The 20,537-nt window shown below is 35.0% G+C and overlaps 1 protein-coding gene across 1 annotated transcript; it reads left to right on the top strand.

Annotated features, from left to right (window-relative positions):
* Positions 1-14,412: 14,412 nt before the first annotated feature.
* Positions 14,413-19,942, top strand: LOC112050855 (glyoxylate reductase/hydroxypyruvate reductase-like). The gene is made up of 7 exons (XM_052887495.1): positions 14,413-14,713; positions 15,642-15,781; positions 17,808-17,997; positions 18,085-18,248; positions 18,583-18,747; positions 18,862-18,987; positions 19,759-19,942. The coding sequence occupies exons 1-7, from the start codon at positions 14,643-14,645 to the stop codon at positions 19,875-19,877; spliced, it is 975 nt and encodes a 324-aa protein (XP_052743455.1). The 5' UTR covers positions 14,413-14,642; the 3' UTR covers positions 19,878-19,942.
* Positions 19,943-20,537: the final 595 nt, after the last annotated feature.

Here is a 20,537-nt window from a genome sequence, read left to right as displayed (position 1 = left end):
ATATCCATTGTCGTACCCACTCCTAACACAGTTTTTCCCGACTAGTTGGAGGATAACGGAAGTATTGGTCATACTTATTGAATATACTAGCGGACCGGGTCAATCAAGGTCAAGTCTCCTCAAGAATGAGAGGAGACTTGACCTTGACTCGTGCAATGCGAATTAGGACTTACTTATTAGGACTTCACACACGTAGAGAGTTAAGAAAATTCACATACCTCTATGCAGGTTTCTTCACAATGGTTTTCCGTCGCCGTTTGAGACACGTGATAATTGCCCCGGTTCAGATCGAAACCTACACTCTCCGAATCAAAGGCAGAGGTTATATCCACTGGGATATCACGGCTTTTCTTCTTTTTTTATTCTCTACAAGTTAGCCCTTTATTACAATCTCACCTGATGATAAATGATGATACAATCTGAGATGGAAGCGGGCTAACTTGTTACGAGGACGATAAAAATCCACACCCCTTTAGGTTTCTACACAACATCGTACCGGAACGCTAAATCGCTTAAAGATACGTCTTTGCCGGTGGTAACTAGCCACGGCCGAAGCCTCCCACCAGCCAGACCTAGACCAATTAACCGTGGATCGAATCCAGGACCTCCGCCTTGTAGATCCACAGCGCATACCACTGCGCCACAGAGGCCGTCTTCATTTGTGGAATACTATACCGTATTAGCGTTTCGCACTTGACCATTTCAATAGCGGTTCGTTGAGTGATGACACGTGGAAATAAAGCACTCATTTATCTCACGTGGCGTAAATGGTAAAAACGACAATACCACTCGGTAATGTCTCCGCATTCAGCACTTTAAAATATTATAACAACATCGCATTTATAAGATAATGCCCCTTTAAATTGCTGGTTAAGTATTTATTTATATTAACTTAAGTAAGTTTTAATAATAAAGTGCTGAATAAGTTTAAAACGGACATTCCGAAATAGGCTGTTGTCGTTAATTGAGTGTTTGTTAGTTTGTTTTTTAGACACGAAACATGCAAGTGGTTAAAGATACACCGCTGCAGCTGTGTAGGAATGACTATTAATTAAAAAGAAAAGTAATTGAAACACGCAACATTAGTAATTAAATTGAAATAATTTGCCGTTTGTACACTAGTTTACAGTGCGCTAATCAATATTAAGCTGAGAACTTTGTTTTTAAACTCGCATTTCGTAATCTACTTAATTTATAACCACAAACTATATCACATTTTTTAATTTTTAAATAGTTTCAGAACATTGGATACAAAATTTCAGACTTCCTTATAAGAAACAAAATCTAGGAGGCCATGACGATACAAAATCGAGGAGGCATGCTCAACGGCATTTTAAATTAGTATCTGACGCCGCGCGGTTTCACCCGCGTGGTATCCGTACCAATGGAAAACGGGGATAATATATAGCCTAAAGCCTTCCTCGATAAATAGGGTATCTAACAGTGAAATAATTTTTCAAATCGGATTCCTGAGATTCGAGCAAACATACTCTTGAGCTTTATATTATTAGTATAGATTTACAAAGTTTTGTCATTTCTTTTATAATGGTAGTAGAAAAAAAAAGTGTATGCCATTGCGCGTAATTAGCCATTGTAGCACTCGTGCTGTCTTTTGTGCAAAAATTACTCGTGCTACAATAAATTACCCGTTTGCTTGAACATGCTAATCTTAGGAAAGTCCTATTGGTTTGAAGTGAATTTTTTTTTGTTTCGGATAGTCCCTTTATTGAGGAAGGCACAGAGTATGCTACGATAAACAGGAGCGGAGAAATCGTTAAAAGTACGCAGAAATCATCAAAATCATTTATTTCCAAGCACTTTTGAAACGTCGCGTATGACTCTTTGTAAAGACTACCACCGGTTTGGAAGGCATGTAGTCGTATGACGGAATTTTTCCCCTTTTCCTAATAGTTCTACAAAAATCTATAATATAAATCTATCTGTAATAAATCTATCATCTAAGGTTGTTTTTCGTCAATGGTTTTCTCGCGGGTATCCACTGGTAAAATCTTGGGCCACGTAAAAGCTATGTTTAACCAAGAGCAAATGTAAAGATAAACTTTACCGATTTTATACTAAGTACAATCGCAATATCAAGTGTGTGGACGACAAAGACACGTATTCTGTACTCGTATGTACACGCGCGGTTCCATTTGCTCACTGCAGTGATCTCGGCGCCGCGCTGGCGCCATTTTACATTTCTATACTACCACCTCCGTGTATTGGCTCTTGTAGAACTTCCTGCCAAAATACAATTTTTAATTTTTATAACTCTATCAAAAATCCGCGTGACGTAATATACTCAGGTATAGTTGACTTGGTCAAGTAGTAAATAAATAAAACTCATTTTATTTTTCTTACCATAATTACTACAGTCTACATACAGATTTATATAATATCTTACTTAACTAATATTTTAACGAGGTACAATTTGATTTGTTATTCGTTTGTTTCTTACTTACCTACGATTTAATTCAAAACAGTGATGCAGAGACTTTTGAGCTAGACACGTTTGAAACCGTCATCCAAAACAATAACTTTGCAATAATGACCTACGCAGTGTTAGGTATTATAATCCCGAAAAGTGCTAATTTTGACTTACATTATGTTAGAACTTAGGTGATAATTACTTCAAACGCCAATTAACGGGACAATTTTAATAATAAAGCAAGTTTATCTTACTACTTATAAACCAGAAACCATTCACATCTGAAATTGTTTTAGCTACCTACATTCCTATTTATCTTTTTAGCCTAATTTAACAAAAACCGCCTTCACCGCCTTCAAAGTGATAAGAAGGTAGCACATACGATTTTATTTTTCGCTTTTTAGTTTATTTTTGTGATTTTGAAGTCGGTTAAATTTTTTGTTAAAAAGATTTTATATCTATTAAATTATCTGCAAGCAATACATTTCCATTTAATTTATTTAAAATTTAAGAGATAATAACAACAAATGATTGTGGAAATAATGATAAAGTAGTTGTAAATATCGTTCCCGTGTCGTTGTCATAGTGTCAAGTATCAACGGCCACTACAAGAGTAGCGCACTGGGTGTCGCGTGCTAATCGGTGACGAATCTGTGAAATTGGCTCGTCGCGGCCGCTCGCGCCACCGATGGCCCTGCGCTTATCCGCTACAATTTATAAGCGATAGCGGACGACTGCATCTTCTTTACGCTGGCCTATTCACCATTTTGGTTTTTATTAACCTATTAAAATGAACATCAAATCAATTGAGAAATTTCTTCTACCTACTGTATGATGTCCACCAGTAGACACTGGATGACATTTGTTACATAGAATCCCAATTTCATATTTGTCAACTAGCATACGTCAAAATTGATGAATTAGCCTGCTGATTGAAGTGATAGTTAAAGCCAAAGTCAAAAATATTTTATTAAAAGAAATGCTCAAAGTTGGTTTTGAATCACCAATAATTTGTATGTAATTGCAAAGTAATGACTTAATAGCTTAATGAGTGTGCCAAACGAGCTTAGTCTTAAAAAATAAGAGGATATCCATACAAATATATATATTGTAAATTAAGTTTCTATCCCAATTGTGTACTAAATTTTTATTGACATACAAAATCATCATCAACATCATCAAACATGACATCAAAAATAACACAGACTAAAACATCACTACACATACTTTTATCTCTATTTAATTAATATCTAAATTCTCTAAAAATCCTTGTTTAATGCTATGTCTGTATGTTTTTTATGTTATTACTTCCAGCACTAGAGTGTTGACCTATTCAAACAAACGGTTAACAGAAATACTATACAATTTATTTAACATCGTGACATTGATTTATCTTAAAATAAATAAACCTTACAACGTAACCGGAACAGAACGACTTATCAAAATCATAATGTCACGACTGAATAAAATGTCTCATTATTGAAGGCAAGTACTTGAAAGTTCAAATGTTAATATTTATTAAAGGTATAATAAAAGCTGTATGATGTGATATAAAAACAGTTATTAGAGAAACTGTTATTTAGTGTGCGGTCCAAGTTACGAGATCTGTTTCAAAAATTACATTGAAATCGTGGCAAAAAAATATAGTCTCAATAGCTTCATGGTTAAAAGGCCAGATACAAATTCAGATTCAAGTCCAAATTCCAGTCTGATTTCAGTCTGTTGAACTATCATAATAGTCTTTCGTAGCAGGCTTTTGTTTGATTATCGGCAATTTTAAAGATATGAAAAATTAAAGCCATCCAATTTTCAGCTGAAGCTAGTGCAGGAAATAATATTGAACGACTTACTTTATATAGTTAGAATGAAAATATAGATTACATTTAATTACATTTAGATTTAATGAAGATTAAAGCTATATGCTAAATTTTTACATTCTATTTCATACAATTTTTTTTTTATTAATAATCTCGCCAAATCAAGTAGTTTTTATTTATATTTTTTTATTTATAATCATACTAGATCAAGTAATCAGGTAGTCTATCAATAGTAAAATATCATTCGATACGGCCCGCTAACCCGTGTCACTTGGACCAGCACTCAGGGCTACCACGGACACATTATTAAACGCCCTTTATTAGATCTGCGGAACTCACAACCTTAGATGTAGTGTTGCCAGATCTATTGTGCCAAATTTCGTGAAACAAAATTAAAATAACCAGCAGGACTATTCTTTAACTTAAAGTAGATCAACAACTAGCTACTTTTATTGCTATTTATTATATTTTTTATGTAACGTGATTTCGTATTCATTATTCATTTATTGCTAACTGATCAAAATTACTAACCATTGTGTTTGACACTGTTAACAATGCGGTTGTTATTGACTTGATGTTAATTTTATTAGGTGGCTAATAAACCATAGTTGGTGAATAGCCGGACTTTGTTTATCGAATTGGCTTACTGAAAATGACTATAATTCAGGAGCCTATCATAAATTATAGAATGCTTTGCTGTCCGAATCAGTAACGAGGTAGAATAAAATTTAAACACTGAGCAGTACCTACTTTTTTACTCTGAGTTATCAATTTTTACATAAAATCTTCGACAACTTAATAATTCATCATTATCAACCCATATTCGGCTCACTGCTGAGCTCGAGTCTCCTCTCAGAATGAGAGGGGTTAGACCAATAGTCCACCACGCTGGCCCAATGCGGATTGGCAGACTTTACACACGCAGAGAATTAAGAATATTCTTTGGTATGCAGGTTTCCTCACGATGTTTTCCTTCACCGTTTGAAACACGTGATATTTAATTACTTAAAATGCACACAACTGAAAAGGTTGGAGGTGCATGCCCCGGATCGGATTCGAACCCACACCCTCCGGAATCGGAGGCAGAGGTCATATCCACTGGGCTATCACGGCTTCACTTACTTAATAATTATTTATCTGATAATGAATTTCCTATAAAAAATGTTAAAGAAACGGGATGCACGAAAATCGGGACAAGCGGAGAAAATCAGGCAACACTATCCGATACCAATAAAACGGCGCCGCACTAGTGTCTATTTCCTGCGTAGATAAAGAAGTCAATAGACAAATGATTGACGTGATGTTGTCTATCAGAATACAAATATTATTATGATTTTGACATCCCAAATCACTAGATACAATAAAACATTTTTTCAATAATATATTTTGGGTCAACTTGTAACTTATACGTAGGAAATAGTAGTCTTAGACGGATATGACGTCTGCTATAATATAATTTTCATCAAGTTCAGACTGTACTTAATTACTTTATACGCATCATGACACCAAATTTCGATTCATCTGTCTAATTTGTTTACAGAGTCCAATCATATGTTGATTTTATAATAACCTTTAATAATTTACCGTTTGATGCTTTCTGTCTACAAACTTCGCTATCTACGACTCCCTGCCACCCAGACGAGTTCTACCAATGCAATACGCGTTTCTTTTATTCGGCTCGCATCTGTTACTTTATTTTCAATCATAAAACGCGTGCGCACAGCAATGAATGTTTTATTATCGTTGTTTTTTTTTTCTTGTTACTTGTAAAAACTATTTTCTATAAGAATAGAATGGACGTAATGTGTTTTCCAAAACTTTTTACTAAATGCTAATGTTCCCACAGAGTCGCGTAACATCGAAAGATATTTAAACAAATAATACCTAAATATTATATTAGTACACTGTCGAGTTGTGTGTTCAGGAAGTGTAAATACTATATATACATAAATATATAATGGAATTAAACACATAATAGTGTATGTGTGCGCTCAGTGGAGTAGCTAAATTCAGATTAACAGATACTACAAATTAATTTACAAATTACAAATTTACAAATAATAAAAAAAAACAAAGTTCGAATTAATTAATGTTAATATAAATGTCAATAAAAATGTCAATATAAATGTCACTTTTATGGTTAATCTCCCTATTTCAATTTTTCACTCATATAATCATTGACGCTATAGTACAACTTTTTCATTATTAAATCAAATAATGTCTTTCTAAATTTATTTACAGCTATTTTTTTTATGTATTCAGGCAAGTGATTGGATAAAGTTACCGCCATGCAGTATACATTTTTGCTGGTAACGTTGTGCCTCTGCATACATACATACATACATACATGCGGGTATACATAGCTTGTGTTTACACCTGGTGTTCAAATTTTTTATTGATCTTATAAATTGTTCTGGTTTTTTTTTTACAAACATACATATTTCGAAAATATATAAGCTACATCGTTACATTGTATTAGTTAAGTTTGTATTGTGTAGTTACAATTTGCTACGTTTATGGGTTATAAAATAAAAACATGCATATTTATTTACCCATAGATGTCAAAATACAAGAATATTACTTAAATAATTAGTGAGTGAAAAGCGACAAAAAATTAAATTCAAAGTTCTGGAGGTTCATTCTTACGATTATTAGTGATAGAGAAAGCGAACAAAATGATGAGAAAAAGACTAATTTAATTTTTCTCATTAGTTTCTCAGTACTTGCTATCGAGCGGCACGAAAAGAATGTCTGGTCGTGACGTGCGCTGCTTTATATTTTCATAACTCGATTTAAGTCTCTTTAGAATTTTAGACATACACACATTCTTAACTCATTCTATTCACATTCTAAACTCGTACTACGAGTAAGACAACCACTAACTATAGATAAAAGTAACTGAATGTCTTAATTTCAATGAGTCGCAAAGTAAAAAACGAAAGTTATTTAAACAAATAATACTTAAATATTGTATACTATTAAAAACGGTTGTAAGTTAAACATAATATAATGGAATTAAACGCAAAATAGTGCATGTGTGCGATCAGTGGTAGCTAAATTCGGATCACTTTTTGCGGTGATTTTGTAGGCGCGTAACATGTCTATAGTATAAAATGTCGTTGGCTACACTACAAGTAATGCTATTCAACACATATATGTATATTAACTACCAACTATACGTATTATATCTACGAATTGAAGCTTATTTATATCAATGGCGCATTATTACGAAAATGTTTAAATACGCATATGCCGGAACACATTTCGCGAGAGCGTGCCCAAAAGGAGTCCGTCCACCATACCTGTGACCAACATGGGCACGGGCGCTTCTGTGAAACACGGCTAATTGGGCCCTTAACAATTAACTTAATTATCAATAAATGGACATTTCGGTCGATTCCCTGAAAACTGCGCTTTCAATTTTGTTCTCTTAAATAATAACAATGTAAGCAATGATAATAAATATAATGTAAGTAATAAATGAGACGTGATAGCCCAGTGGCAGAGGCAGATTCCGGAGGGTGTATAGGTTCGAATCCGGTCCGGGGCATGCACCTCCAACGTCCAAACGATGAAGGAAAAACTTCGTGAACAAATCTGCATACTTACCTGTGACGTGTGTGAAGTCTGCATTGGGCCATGATGGTGGACTATTAGCCTAACACCTCTCAGAGACCCTTATGAGAGGAGACTCGTGCTCAGCAGTGAGCGAATATGGTTTGATAATGATGATAATGATGAGGCTATAATCTTTATCCACCTGCGCCATTGAAGTTATCAAATGTAAACTTAATAGATCCTCTTGCAACATTGCAAACCCATAAAAACCATATAAAAACTCCTAACTCCAAGAAATATAATTATTTCATATTTAAACATCTGCCCTCTAATGGTTTCAGACGAAACAGTTAGCACATTAAGTAAATCATTAGTTAATACCATATTGACACTCGGGCATATAAATAAATAGACAAATAGAGGCAAGGTCACAGGTTACGAAAACATTCACCAAACCGTTTTGCATCTAAATCACAGGAAATTCAACTTAATGCCTCTTAAAATAAATAGTAGTTAAACTGAAATGCAGTTTCCAACAAATTAAGTTAGTGTTAACGACAAAAAAGTACAGTTAACATGTTGGTCGCAAAAAAAAAGATAATTTAATCAAACTTCAACCGTATGTCTGCTGAATATTTGTGTTACATTGTATAGGATATTATGCCTCTGTTTTAAAAACTTCTTTCTATGAATGCGAGAAGTTACACAGTGACAGTACTACATACTACACAACACAGCTACCAAAGTACTGGACCAACTGGTCGAAATAACAAACGCAAGTGCCTGCCCGAGATTTTACCTCTGTTCTTTTGCTGTATTTTAACAATGAGTAAGCGATTTATATAGATTATAGATAAATAGATAGATATACTTTATTTTCACACTACACTGTCAAAAACAAGAGAAACAAAAACATATTAAGAAGAGATCAACATACAAAAGGCTGCCTTATTGCTAAGTAGCGATTTCTTCCAGTCAACCTTCGGTTTAGGAAAACTTAAGGGCATCAGGTGGCTTAATAAAAACCACAGTATTAGTAATACACATACATACAAATAATTTACATCCTAATACATAAATAATGTTACACAAATGCCTACAATAATGAATATAATACATTTAAAAATATACTACCTAATAAATACATTATGAAGTCATATTGAAGAGAAATAATGGGTACAGATCTTTGTCTCGTCCTTCCTGCAACAGACCGGCAACTTTTAAAATGTTCAGTGACTTTGATTTTACTAAGATTGTTGAAATTTTTTAAAAACAATATTTTTGTGCTGAACAGTACTTAGTTACGTACTATTTCTTTTTTTATTCATTCCTCCTTTAATAAACCCCTTCCAATTAAGTAAAAGGGCTATTTTTGAGTGGGTAAGACAAAGGTCCCACGGGCAGCGATTGAAACAAAGATCTCTCGGACGACAGTGTATAGCTTACCTACCTATTTAAAACCTTTGTGCATACAACTGTGGCTGATAATGGATGTCTATTCTCAAAAGTGTTGCTCGATGTCACAGCACAACGTGCCACAATAAATTGTAGCATGTTCACATTTTGTCGAGTTTGAGGCGAAGGAACCCACATGTGCAACCTTCTGCGAGTCGTTAGTCATTTTTTATCTGTTCGCTCCTTCGCCGTCACAAATATGTGTCAACAGCGTACGCAGATGGCTTAGAATGAGAACAGTCAATTTTTAAATTTATTATAATTGATAGCTTAGTCGAATTATGATTACTAGCTTCTTTGGTATAGTAGCTAACTTGTATGTATTTAATATACATATATTATTACCACAGAATACATAAAGTGTTACATATATACCACAGACAATATACGGTGCCACGACGTGGACATTGACAGCGAGACTAGTCCACAATGACTATGGAGAGAGCTATGCTTGGAATCTCTTTGAGGGCTCTCATTGCTCTCAGGGCTACATTGAAGTCGTCCGACAGTCATGACCATGGCTGTCTGTCTGTCGGTCGACCGATGGTTGTTTGTTAGAGTACCCACTAATCAATTAATTAATTGGATGCAATAATCCAAAACTAGAGCAGGCTGCCACTGCTTAAAAGAGGCCTATGTCCAGCAGTGGATGCATTTAATGACTAATGATGATGATGGTGACATAACACTGGGTCTGCCGACTGTAGTATGTAGTATACATATATCTTGACGAAAATATAAAATGGCGCTTCATACGACGATTAATATTGGACGATGACTCCATCTGAGCCTGCTACCTCAGAAAGCCTACATGGCCCAAAATCAATAGTTACCTACCTATATGTAGCATAGCCATCGCATAGGCTATATAAAAAAATTGGCTCTCCTGGAATAGAATTTTTGAAAAATTACCTACTTTAAAAAAAAACTCTAATGGCAGTTTTACAATAGTACAGCAATAGAATAACATGAAATTGCGTAAAAAGCCAACAAATGTCAACGTGTCCGCCACCTGACACGTTTTCCACTTTTTAGCTACAGGTGGGTCGCGAAATGCCGATGCTACGCTCCACTATGATCTAAGTCCTTTCTCAATAGAGCTTACAATAATTATTAGCGTAAAGCTATGTGAGATACTGAGTTCTTCTTTCTTCTAAGAAATTTCAGTTAAATTCTCAGCCCGGAATTGTTGGTGTTACACCCCCGTGCCTTGGAGAGCACTTTAAGCCTTCAGTCCCGGTCATTATCATTAACATCTGATAGTGGTCGTTAATAAATTTAACATTAGCTTAAGCCCACCAACCCAGCGTTGGGTTGAGTCAGCGTGGTGGTTCTAAGCAACTCTCCTATGAGGAGTATTAAATAGGCTGACAATGATAAAAATAGTTTAAAATTATTAGTTTTACAATCTAATTAAAAAAAATGTGTAAAATGTAATGCAAAATTCGGAAAATAGTACCCAAAATAAATAGTGCAAAATTCGGAAAGGAAAAAAAATAATATTGTGTAAAAAACCGGCCAGTGGCGTGTCAGGCGATGCGCAGTGTTCGTAGTTGAAATACCAACAGGTAATGTCGGCTTGCAATGGTGGGTTTTGTTACAAATCACAGTAACTTAAATTACCACTTTAAAACGTAATAATTCACAAAAGAATCTCTAAAACATTTATTGATAACCTCTCCAATTATACCCGACACTACGAATAAACAAGAAAAATACTCATGCTCATTCTACATGTATAGGAGGTACCCCTTAAAACTTTTGTGTACCCCCAAAAACTTTTGTCTGTGTTTTCATTTTACTAGAATATATTTGACGTTATAGAGTTCAAGCAGCAGCTACGCGGATCGCAATGTGGCAAACTCTTTCATATAAATTATTCATTGACTCTAAAAAGTGTATGCAACTGCTACGCGGATCGTAGTGGAACGTAGCGGCGCGTGCGATGCCACCTTGCGGTGACAGGTGAGGTTCGGCGGGAAACGGAAATTCCTCCTGTCGACCGATATACCCTCTTTGATTATATCGGTTAGAAGGCTAACTTAGCTATTAGACAATAGCCTTCAAACAGAAGTCAATGGGCAAGCAAGCTCGTCGCATCTTAGGCCACATCTAAACTTTTGTTTATATTATGTAAGTACCGTAGGCTCCTTAGTGACCTCAGCAGCGTCATCGGGGGGGTTTGGGTGAGCCAAACCCCCCGAAAAGCATCTCCAGATGGAGCCCCGGCTTAGAGGGCCGTTCGGAAAGGGTATTTTGGCCAGAGTGTATCGTATCAATCCGGGCGCCCCCGAGATCGTGAGTAAAAAAGCCCACCAAGTCGTACGAAGCGTTGCGGCTCTTCGATCCGGACCTGCACTGCGAATAGGGTTGCCAGATCAGAAGTTCAAAATATCTTCAAAAAGTCGGGATTTTGGGGCCGGGAGAAATAAAATATTAGACTTTACTAATTCCACTAATTTGGAAGCAGCAGTAAACGATCTAAAGCGGGCAAATAAGATAACCATCTCGAATTTTTATTTTTGAAATATCTGTTTTTCTGGAGATTTTGAGATTTGTCGAGAGTCTGGAGATTACTGAAAATTTCGGTAGAATCCCGACGATTCCCGACCATTTGGCATTGCAAAGTTATGGAAAGCCATTCCAGCTTCCGTTTTCCCCACCACCTACAATATGGGTCCCACCACCTACAATATGGGTATCTTCAAGTCAAGAGTGAATAGGCATCTTCTAGGCAAGCGCGTTCCACTGCATAAAGGCTGCATTATCGCTTACTGTCAAGCATCATTGCAGCCAAGCTCTCGCCTATACATATATTTAAAAAATTCCCGCCGTCGCAGTTCCATATTCCTGGGCGTTAAAATAGGCTGATAACAATGATGTTAGAAGAAAAAAATTTAATAAAAAAAATGCAACCGACTTCAAAACCTAAAAACGTACCCTAACCTAAAAAAGTGAAAAATAACATCATAATATGTTCTACCTGCTGATCAGTATGAAGGCGGTGCTAAGCCGTTTCAAACAAAAAAAGAATTTTTGAAATCGGTCCAGGCGTGTTTGAGTAATCGGTGTACATACATTAAAAAAAAAAAATACCGACTGAATTGAGAACCTCCTCCTTTTTGAAGTCGGTTAAAAAAGAGGTAGATAGGTTATACGCGGACCGTAAGTGGCACATTAAAACTATGCTAATTAGCAAACCTGAGCTCAGTCGCCGCACTGTCATACCGCTGTTGATAACGCCGCTGAAATAATATTTGTGTGTCAGTTGTAAACATCGAATGTGGTACCTGACCTGTCTACTTCTTTTCTTCTTACATCGTTGGCTGATAATAATTGAGGTGACCTCTTCCTTGCTTCTTGTATATTGTGGCAGTAAGCAAAAATAGGTTATTGATGTGGAGTCTATAAATAAAGTAGTGCGATTCAAGCCATCAAGCCATTTCCAGGAACTCGGTGTGGACCGACGGCGCGGCGCCAGCATCGGTCGATAGTGAACCCTACAAACTATAACTAACATTAAAATAAGCAAAGAGAAGTTATTTGACTCATAACAAATTTAAAATAAACAACATTAATTTCGTAGCGAATAAGGGTCCTAAATTTATAAATTAATTATTAAAAGCTTAGGATTTCATAGAAAACTTAATTTAAAAATTGTGAACTTTTTGAATCTTTCCAAACGGTAAAAACGCTGTCGTCCATTTTGTGATGTTACTTGATATCAAGTAGGTACTAAGCCTAAACGTCAAACTAATTAATATTTAAGTACTTTTAATAAATCTGTAGAGAGGTCAATTCTGTACATGAAATATATTTCCAAAATAACTGAGATTTTTGTGTCTGTCTGTCTGTCTATCTTTTTTTTTTCTTTTTTTTTATAAATAAATATACTTAAATAAATATACTTAAACAATACACATCACTATCTAGCCCCAAAGTAAGCAGAGTAGCTTGTGTTATGGGTGCTAAGATGTTGATATTATAATATTAATATACAATTATATACTACATATAAATACTTATATAATGTATAAATACACACAGACACTGGAAAACACCAATGCTCATCACACAAATATTTTCCAGTTGTGGGAATCAAACCCACGGCCGTGGATGCAGAAAGCCGGGTCACTACCCACTGCGCCACGCGGCCGTCAAATTCTTTATGTTCGGTAAAGAAACAAAAACTACTTACTCGACGGATTTTCACGAAACTTGACACGATTGTTCTTCATACTCCTGGGCAGGTTATAGTATACTTTTCATGACGCGACGATCAATAGGAGCAGAGCATTGAAGGGAAATGTTGGGAAAACGGGAGAAATTATCACATTTTTTAAGCTTCCGTCGCGTTTGCAGTCATACTGGGTAGGGCAGGGGTAGGGTAGGGGTAGTTGAAAGTTTACATCGACTTTCACGCGGACGAAGTCGCGGGTGCCCGTTAGTAACTAATAATTTTGTCAAACATTAAACCGTTTGGTTAAGATTTAGTTTGGTTATGGTTTATAATTATATTCTGAGGCTTTAATACAGTCAAACTCGGTAATTCTGTACTTGTAATGGACGGGATAAACAGTTAATTTAGGTACTTAATCCGTTTAATATGCGTCCGCTTATATTGACCAACCGCGTAATATGACGTAATTACACAACAAAGTTTTCATAAAAAAATATTTGTATTAATACAGACGGATAAAACGACTTCGTTAGTGACATGTCGCTTATTATGACTCATTTATAGGAGATTTTATACATTCTATATAAATTTTGTCTCTTTCTAGTGACCGACATGATCTGCTGAATGAAGATGATGAAGCCTTTGGCAATGTTCGTTGATTTGACAGTTGAACGCACAAAATAAAGAATGATCCAGAATGAGTGGTGAAGCCGGTGAACCCGTAAAAAAACAAACGTTACGTTTTTTTAATCTGTGCTTGAACATTACACATTTTTAATGTAACCTGTAAAAAAATGTCATCTCAACGTCTTTTTACATCATTTTAAAAACTACTACTGCCATCTACTGATGAGATTCCCTTGTTGTTCGTTATGTTTATGGTTCTTCTACTACACACTAGATGGCGTAAGAAACATGTCTTATTACAAATTATTTAAATAAATAAACATTATCGTAAGACTATCATATTGTTACATTATAATTTATAGCTAGAATCTATAGAAACTGATAAGAATCAACTTCAATTTTAAGAGTGATTATCTTAAATACACATGACACAACTGAACATAATAACATAGTAGGCGGAACAGTGAGGTTATCTTTTAGACGTTTAGTGAAATAGGTACCGTACCTACTTTTTATCAATAGATAAATCAATTAATTTAAATACATATTCAAGTAATAAAGTATTTTCCCATAAAATATGGCATTGAAACGCGTCCTGATTGTAAACAAGACATACCCTGAAGCGGGAATAAAGTTATTAAAAACCAAGTAAGATTTTTAATCATTATAAAATATTTTTATAGGTACTTGTAGTTGTTATTGATTCATATCATTAATTAGGACATAAAATAAATTCCCTATGTATTTACAAATTATAAAAGTACCCAACAAACCGACCTTTATATCTTTTTTTTAACAACCATAAACCATAGAGCCGTGGAGGATATACCTAATATATTTAAATGTATATTCTTTGATTATAACCCTTAGAACAGATTCAAAATTGCGAATCATTATGCAATATTATTAACGCATCCAAAGGCGTTGTACACACTGTCGAAGATTTCTACAGCTTTGTGTTATTTTTTTATAAATATGTAGGTCTATTACATTTAGACCTTCATCAACAATCATGCATACATAGTGTATTGTATTATATTTTTTAACAATAACATTGATAAAAAATCAAAAAAAGTATGTGTCAGCTCCGACGCACGAATGGAGTTGTATGTTGCCCCGCAGCATACACTCCATACGTCTCAATAATCGCGCCTGAAAAGTGAAAGCTGCGCAACCGAGGAGCAGCAGGCAGCGGGCGCGCCTGACTTCATGTGCACGCTAATATACAAAACAAACAAAAATATTAATTTCTAATTTCTATCATTATTTATTTATTTAACTTTGTGATCATTCAGAATTTATTTCTGAAATCTAATCTAAATCTAATGACGGCAGCGCACGGTGAAAGGTGCGCAGAATAGGTTGCGCATAAAAAACGTAAAGCAGTCATACGTTCTTCGAATTTTCCTGCCCATATTTTTTTCATACCGGGAGTATATAAGAAATATCGACTTTTAGGGAGTAAACTCCATAAGGGACAAATAAATAAATGAGAGAAAAGAATAATGCATACCTTACATATATAAGTTATATTAGAGAACCTCCTACTTTCTTCATAACACACTTTTATTATTAGATTAGAACCTGTCATAATACCACATTTGGATCATGAGTCTGAAAGTATCTTGGAAATAAAAAAAGAAATAGCTACTGGCTTTGATGCTTTAATATGGAACACTAAACATCGGCTTACGGGAGAAATATTGGATTTGGCAGGTAAATGATTTATTTTTTATTTTAATCTATTTGTAACATTCTTCATATTATTTCTTCATATAGTTTGTAACATTCTTTAAATGGGGTAATCTTCGGAACTACTGATCCGATTTCAAAAATTCTTTCACCAGTAGAATGCTATAGTATTTTATATTGGTATCATATATATTAGCCGAGTTAATACAGTTTTTGTCATACAGGTCGGACCGAAAGTCCTCTTAAGCAGACTTATTCGCATGCGCTGCCTTAACCATCGTGTAAAATTGAAATTAATGTATGCCTATTTTCTATTTTTGTCTGTCTGTCTGCCTTTTATTTGATACGCATCACGCTGAAACTACAGAATGAATTCAAATGATACTTAAGACGATTTGAGACCATAATACGTAGAAGGATAATAGGATACTTTTGACGCGAAAACAAAATCAGAAATGGATGAAGTAGGGGTAGAAAGTTTGTACGGAAAGTCCTTTATATTTCTAGGTACATTTGTAAAGGTAAAATGATAAGTGGTCTATTTATCTATACTATTTCTATACTAATATTATAAAGAGGTAAAGTTTGTAAGTTTGTAAGTTTGTCACATTTTTTAAATGGGGTAATCTTCGGAACTACTGGTCCGATTTTAAAAATTCTTTCACCAGTAGAATGCTACATTGTCGGGGAGTGCTATAGGCTATATTTTATATTGGTATCATATATATTAGCCGAGTTATCACAGTTTTGGTCATACAGGTCGGACTGAAAATCCTCTTAAACAGACTTATTCGCATGCGCTGCCTTAACTATTGTGTATAATTGAAATTAATGTATGGAGACTTTATGTATCTTTAAAAGTTCTCTAAAAAGTCCGCGACACCATATATCTATCTTCTATATATTAGCAGATATAGTACCTTTTGTGTTTTAAAAATTATTTATTTTATACACTTAGGTTTACGTCATTATTTATACAACTAAACTTTAATCCTTATTAAAATAAATTATTTAATAATCACAAGGATATTATGGAGATAAGATTTGCCCTCTACAGTATGTTAATTACTTAAATAGTTTCGGAGATAATACAAAATTTCTAAGACGCAGAATTTCCGCTATATGACGCCCGGCGCTTTCATTTACGTAGTTCCCGTTCCCGTGTGAATATGGCGATCAAACATAGCCTATGACACTCGCAAATAACGTAGCTTTCTATTGGTAAAACAATTTTCCAAATCGGTCCAGTAGACACAGAGATTACCTCCTACAACCACACGAACTTTACCTCTTTATATTATTAGCATAGAAGTCTCTATTTCTCTTGGTCATACCACCACTCTCGAAGGACTGGAACGATTTTGCTAAGGGTAGGAGTAAGATAGAGAAGTTACAGGGTAGGGTAGGGTACGGGTAGGGAAGCGTAGGAGTAGTGTAGGGGTAGGGTAGGTTTAGGGCCGGGTTTAGGGTAGTGGTAGGGTAGGGGTAGAGGTAGGGTAGTGGTAGGGTAGAGGTACGGGTAGGATAGGGAAGTGGTAGGGTAGGGGTAGTGTAGGCGTGAGATAGGGGTACGGGTGGGATAGGTGTAGGAAAGGGATAGGGTACGGGGAGGGTAGGGGTAGGATGGGGGTAGGGTGTAGGTAAGGTAGGGGTAGGGTAGGAGTAGGTTTGGGGTAGGGTAGGGTAGATTGGGGGTAGGGTATGCTAGGGTAGGGTAGGGGTAGGGTAGATGAAGGGGTTGGGTAGGGTTGGGGTAGTGGTAGGGTAGGGGTAGTAGTAAAGTTGACATCGAAATTTACGCGGACGAAGTCGCGGGCGTCCGCTAGTTAGGTATAAGTTATAAAACTTGCAAAATATAATGTGAAATAGGGGTTGAAAATTGACATCGATTTTTACGCGGACGAAGTCGCGGGCGTCCGCTAGTACTCTATATACAAGATGCTATTAGATTCTTTGCACTAAAATTAACAGAAAGGAAGCATAAAAGCAACCTTCCTTTTTTGAGCAATTATTTAAAATTACTTATATGTACTATATATTTTTTAATCAGGTCCGAGACTAAAAGCCGTATCAACAATGGCGTCTGGAATAGACCACATTGATGTTAATGAAATAGTAAAACGTAATCTAACTCTGGGGAATACACTCAACGTGTTAGACGATGCAGTAGCTGATATTACTGTGGGACTTCTTATAGGTGCTGCAAGACGTTTTAAAGAAGGAATTAGAGAATTGGAAAGGTGAATGAATTTAGAATAACTTTGACTATGCTTAGTTTAAGATGAAAAAGCACTATATGTTATTATTCTTTAATTATTTTATAATAGTGGAGAATGGAAGTTTGGTGTGCAGTGGAGCCTTGGACAGGATATAGCAAGAAGTACAGTGGGCATTGTTGGACTTGGAGGTATTGGTCAGGCCATTGTCAGAAGATTGAAAGGGTTTGATGTGGCAAAGTTCATTTACAGTGGTCGCACTGATAAACCTGAAGGTAATAACATCCATAATATATTGTATAGAATGATGCTTGATTAAAATTATAAACTGAGTATAATATTTTTACTATCTTTATTTAAAGAATATGATTTTAATAGCTAAAGATAACTACTTTTATATAATGTGAATATAAGTTTTTGGTATTCCGTGGAAGTTCTCTAATTACCTGGAATAAAAAGTTTATGCTTTTAGCATGAGTAGGTAAACATCTGTACATTTATTTTCACAAACTAGCTTGCTTTATTTTAAAACACAAATAAACATAAAACTAGTTTTTTAAATATTTTTAATTTGTTATTTCATTACATTAAAGAGTTGCACTGTTACAGCTAAGGCATTGGGAGCAGAGCGCGTGTCTTTGGAGCAATTGCTAAAAGAAAGTGACTTTGTCATACTATGTTGTCCTTTATCAAAAGATACTAAGCATTTGATTAACTCTGAGACTTTGAAAATTATGAAAACTACTGCTGTACTAGTGAATATCGGCAGAGGAGGTTTGTTGTTTGACAGTTAATTTTATTAGTTAAGTTCATTAATTTAACAAGCATTGACTAAAAAATATTCTCGAAGCTAGTTTTCTCGAGGAGCTAATTTATTTTTTGTTTCAGGGTTAATCGATCAAAAGGCACTTTACGATGCCTTAAAAGATGGTCAAATTTTCTCTGCAGGCCTTGATGTAACTTCACCAGAACCGTTACCTAAAGATGATCCACTCATATCTTTGCCAAACTGCTGTTAGTAAATATTTCCTTCCTTTCTATCAAATTATTTATTTAATTATCAAGAAACTCTTCGTAACTCTCTCTAAAAATATTTATCTTACCATGCTACAGTTTTTATGTTAAAGATCAATTCCCCATGCCTTCATTGTTATTGGAAAATTTGGATTTTTTCAAAATGCTACTTTCTAAATAAAATGAAAATATAGGCGTTGACAAATAGATGAAAACATATTTTGATAAATTGTCTTAGAATACCGTAATTACAATCAAAGTAACCAATGATGTTAAATACTGGTGTGTTCCTAGGTCATGAAAAATGAGGCGCTCAAAAGCGGAATTTTCCACATTTCAATGTTAGTTGTGGTCAACAACAAACGTTATTTAAACAAACAATACCTAAATATCGTCTTTAATGTCGAGTTGTGTGTTCAGGAAGTGTAAAAACTATATACACATAAATAAATAATGGAATTAAAAACAAAATTGTGCATCTGTGCACTCAGTTTTGTACTTTTGTAGCCTATTATTCGGATCACATTTTGCGGTGATTTTGTAGGGACGGTACCGATATATCGTATAAATTTATCATTGAAAGTAACAGTTACTTTAGTAACAGCGACTTGAGTAACTTATTTTATACCATGTTCATGTTTTGTTGCTCACACTGAACAACATCTTCGTATCTTCTCCATCTACATATGACACTGGCTAGATAAACTGCGTCCAATTTGCACAAATGAAAGCCATATTGAAGAATTTAATTTATGTAATTTTTTGTTTCAGTTATAATTCCCCATCTAGGCAGCGCCACTGTGGAAACTAGAAATGCCATGGCGTGTATAGCAGCAAACAATATACTTTTAGCTCTTGATGGAAAACCTATGTTATATCCTGTATTCTAATTATATTTTTATCTAATTAAAGCAATTGTTATTGTATGAAAAATAAACTGGAATATTGTTACAGATTTCTTTCCTTAATTTTTTTCCATTATCATTTAAATAAAACATCCAGTATACATCAGTCTTTACATCCAGTGCTGCCAAAATAATGACGCGGCAAATTGAAAATTGGTGGGATTGTAATGCTCATTATTCTAAAGCGCATAGAATAGTGATCATAAAATATTTACTTTCACAAATGTCAGTGCATCTTGTTTTTGGCCTACCCTCAATTTGATGACGTAAATGCGTAGACAGAATAGTAAATAGACAGATATAAATCCTCCTCAAAAAGGAGAATAACTTAAGCTAGACTCGGCAAAAACCCGACAAGTACGAGTCATATTCGCCCACCGAGAGTTTGAAACAGTTTCTCTTTTAAAATCAAAAAGAAGAAAGATTTGATTGATGAGGATCTAAAACTAATGAACCGATTCGGAACATTCTTTCACTGTTGGGAAGCTGCACTATCCTCAAATGCTATAGGCTATATTTTATCCCCGTATTCCTACGGGAATGGGAGCCATGCCATGCGGGTCGAACCGCGTGACGTATACCATTTACTACCTACAACAACTAGGTACCATTACATAAAATAATCAATTTATTTCTTGTGAGAAG

Source organism: Bicyclus anynana, chromosome 19 (assembly GCF_947172395.1).
Source record: "Bicyclus anynana chromosome 19, ilBicAnyn1.1, whole genome shotgun sequence".
Classification (NCBI taxonomy): domain Eukaryota; kingdom Metazoa; phylum Arthropoda; class Insecta; order Lepidoptera; family Nymphalidae; genus Bicyclus; species Bicyclus anynana.
This window is presented reverse-complemented; position numbering and strand designations above follow the sequence as displayed.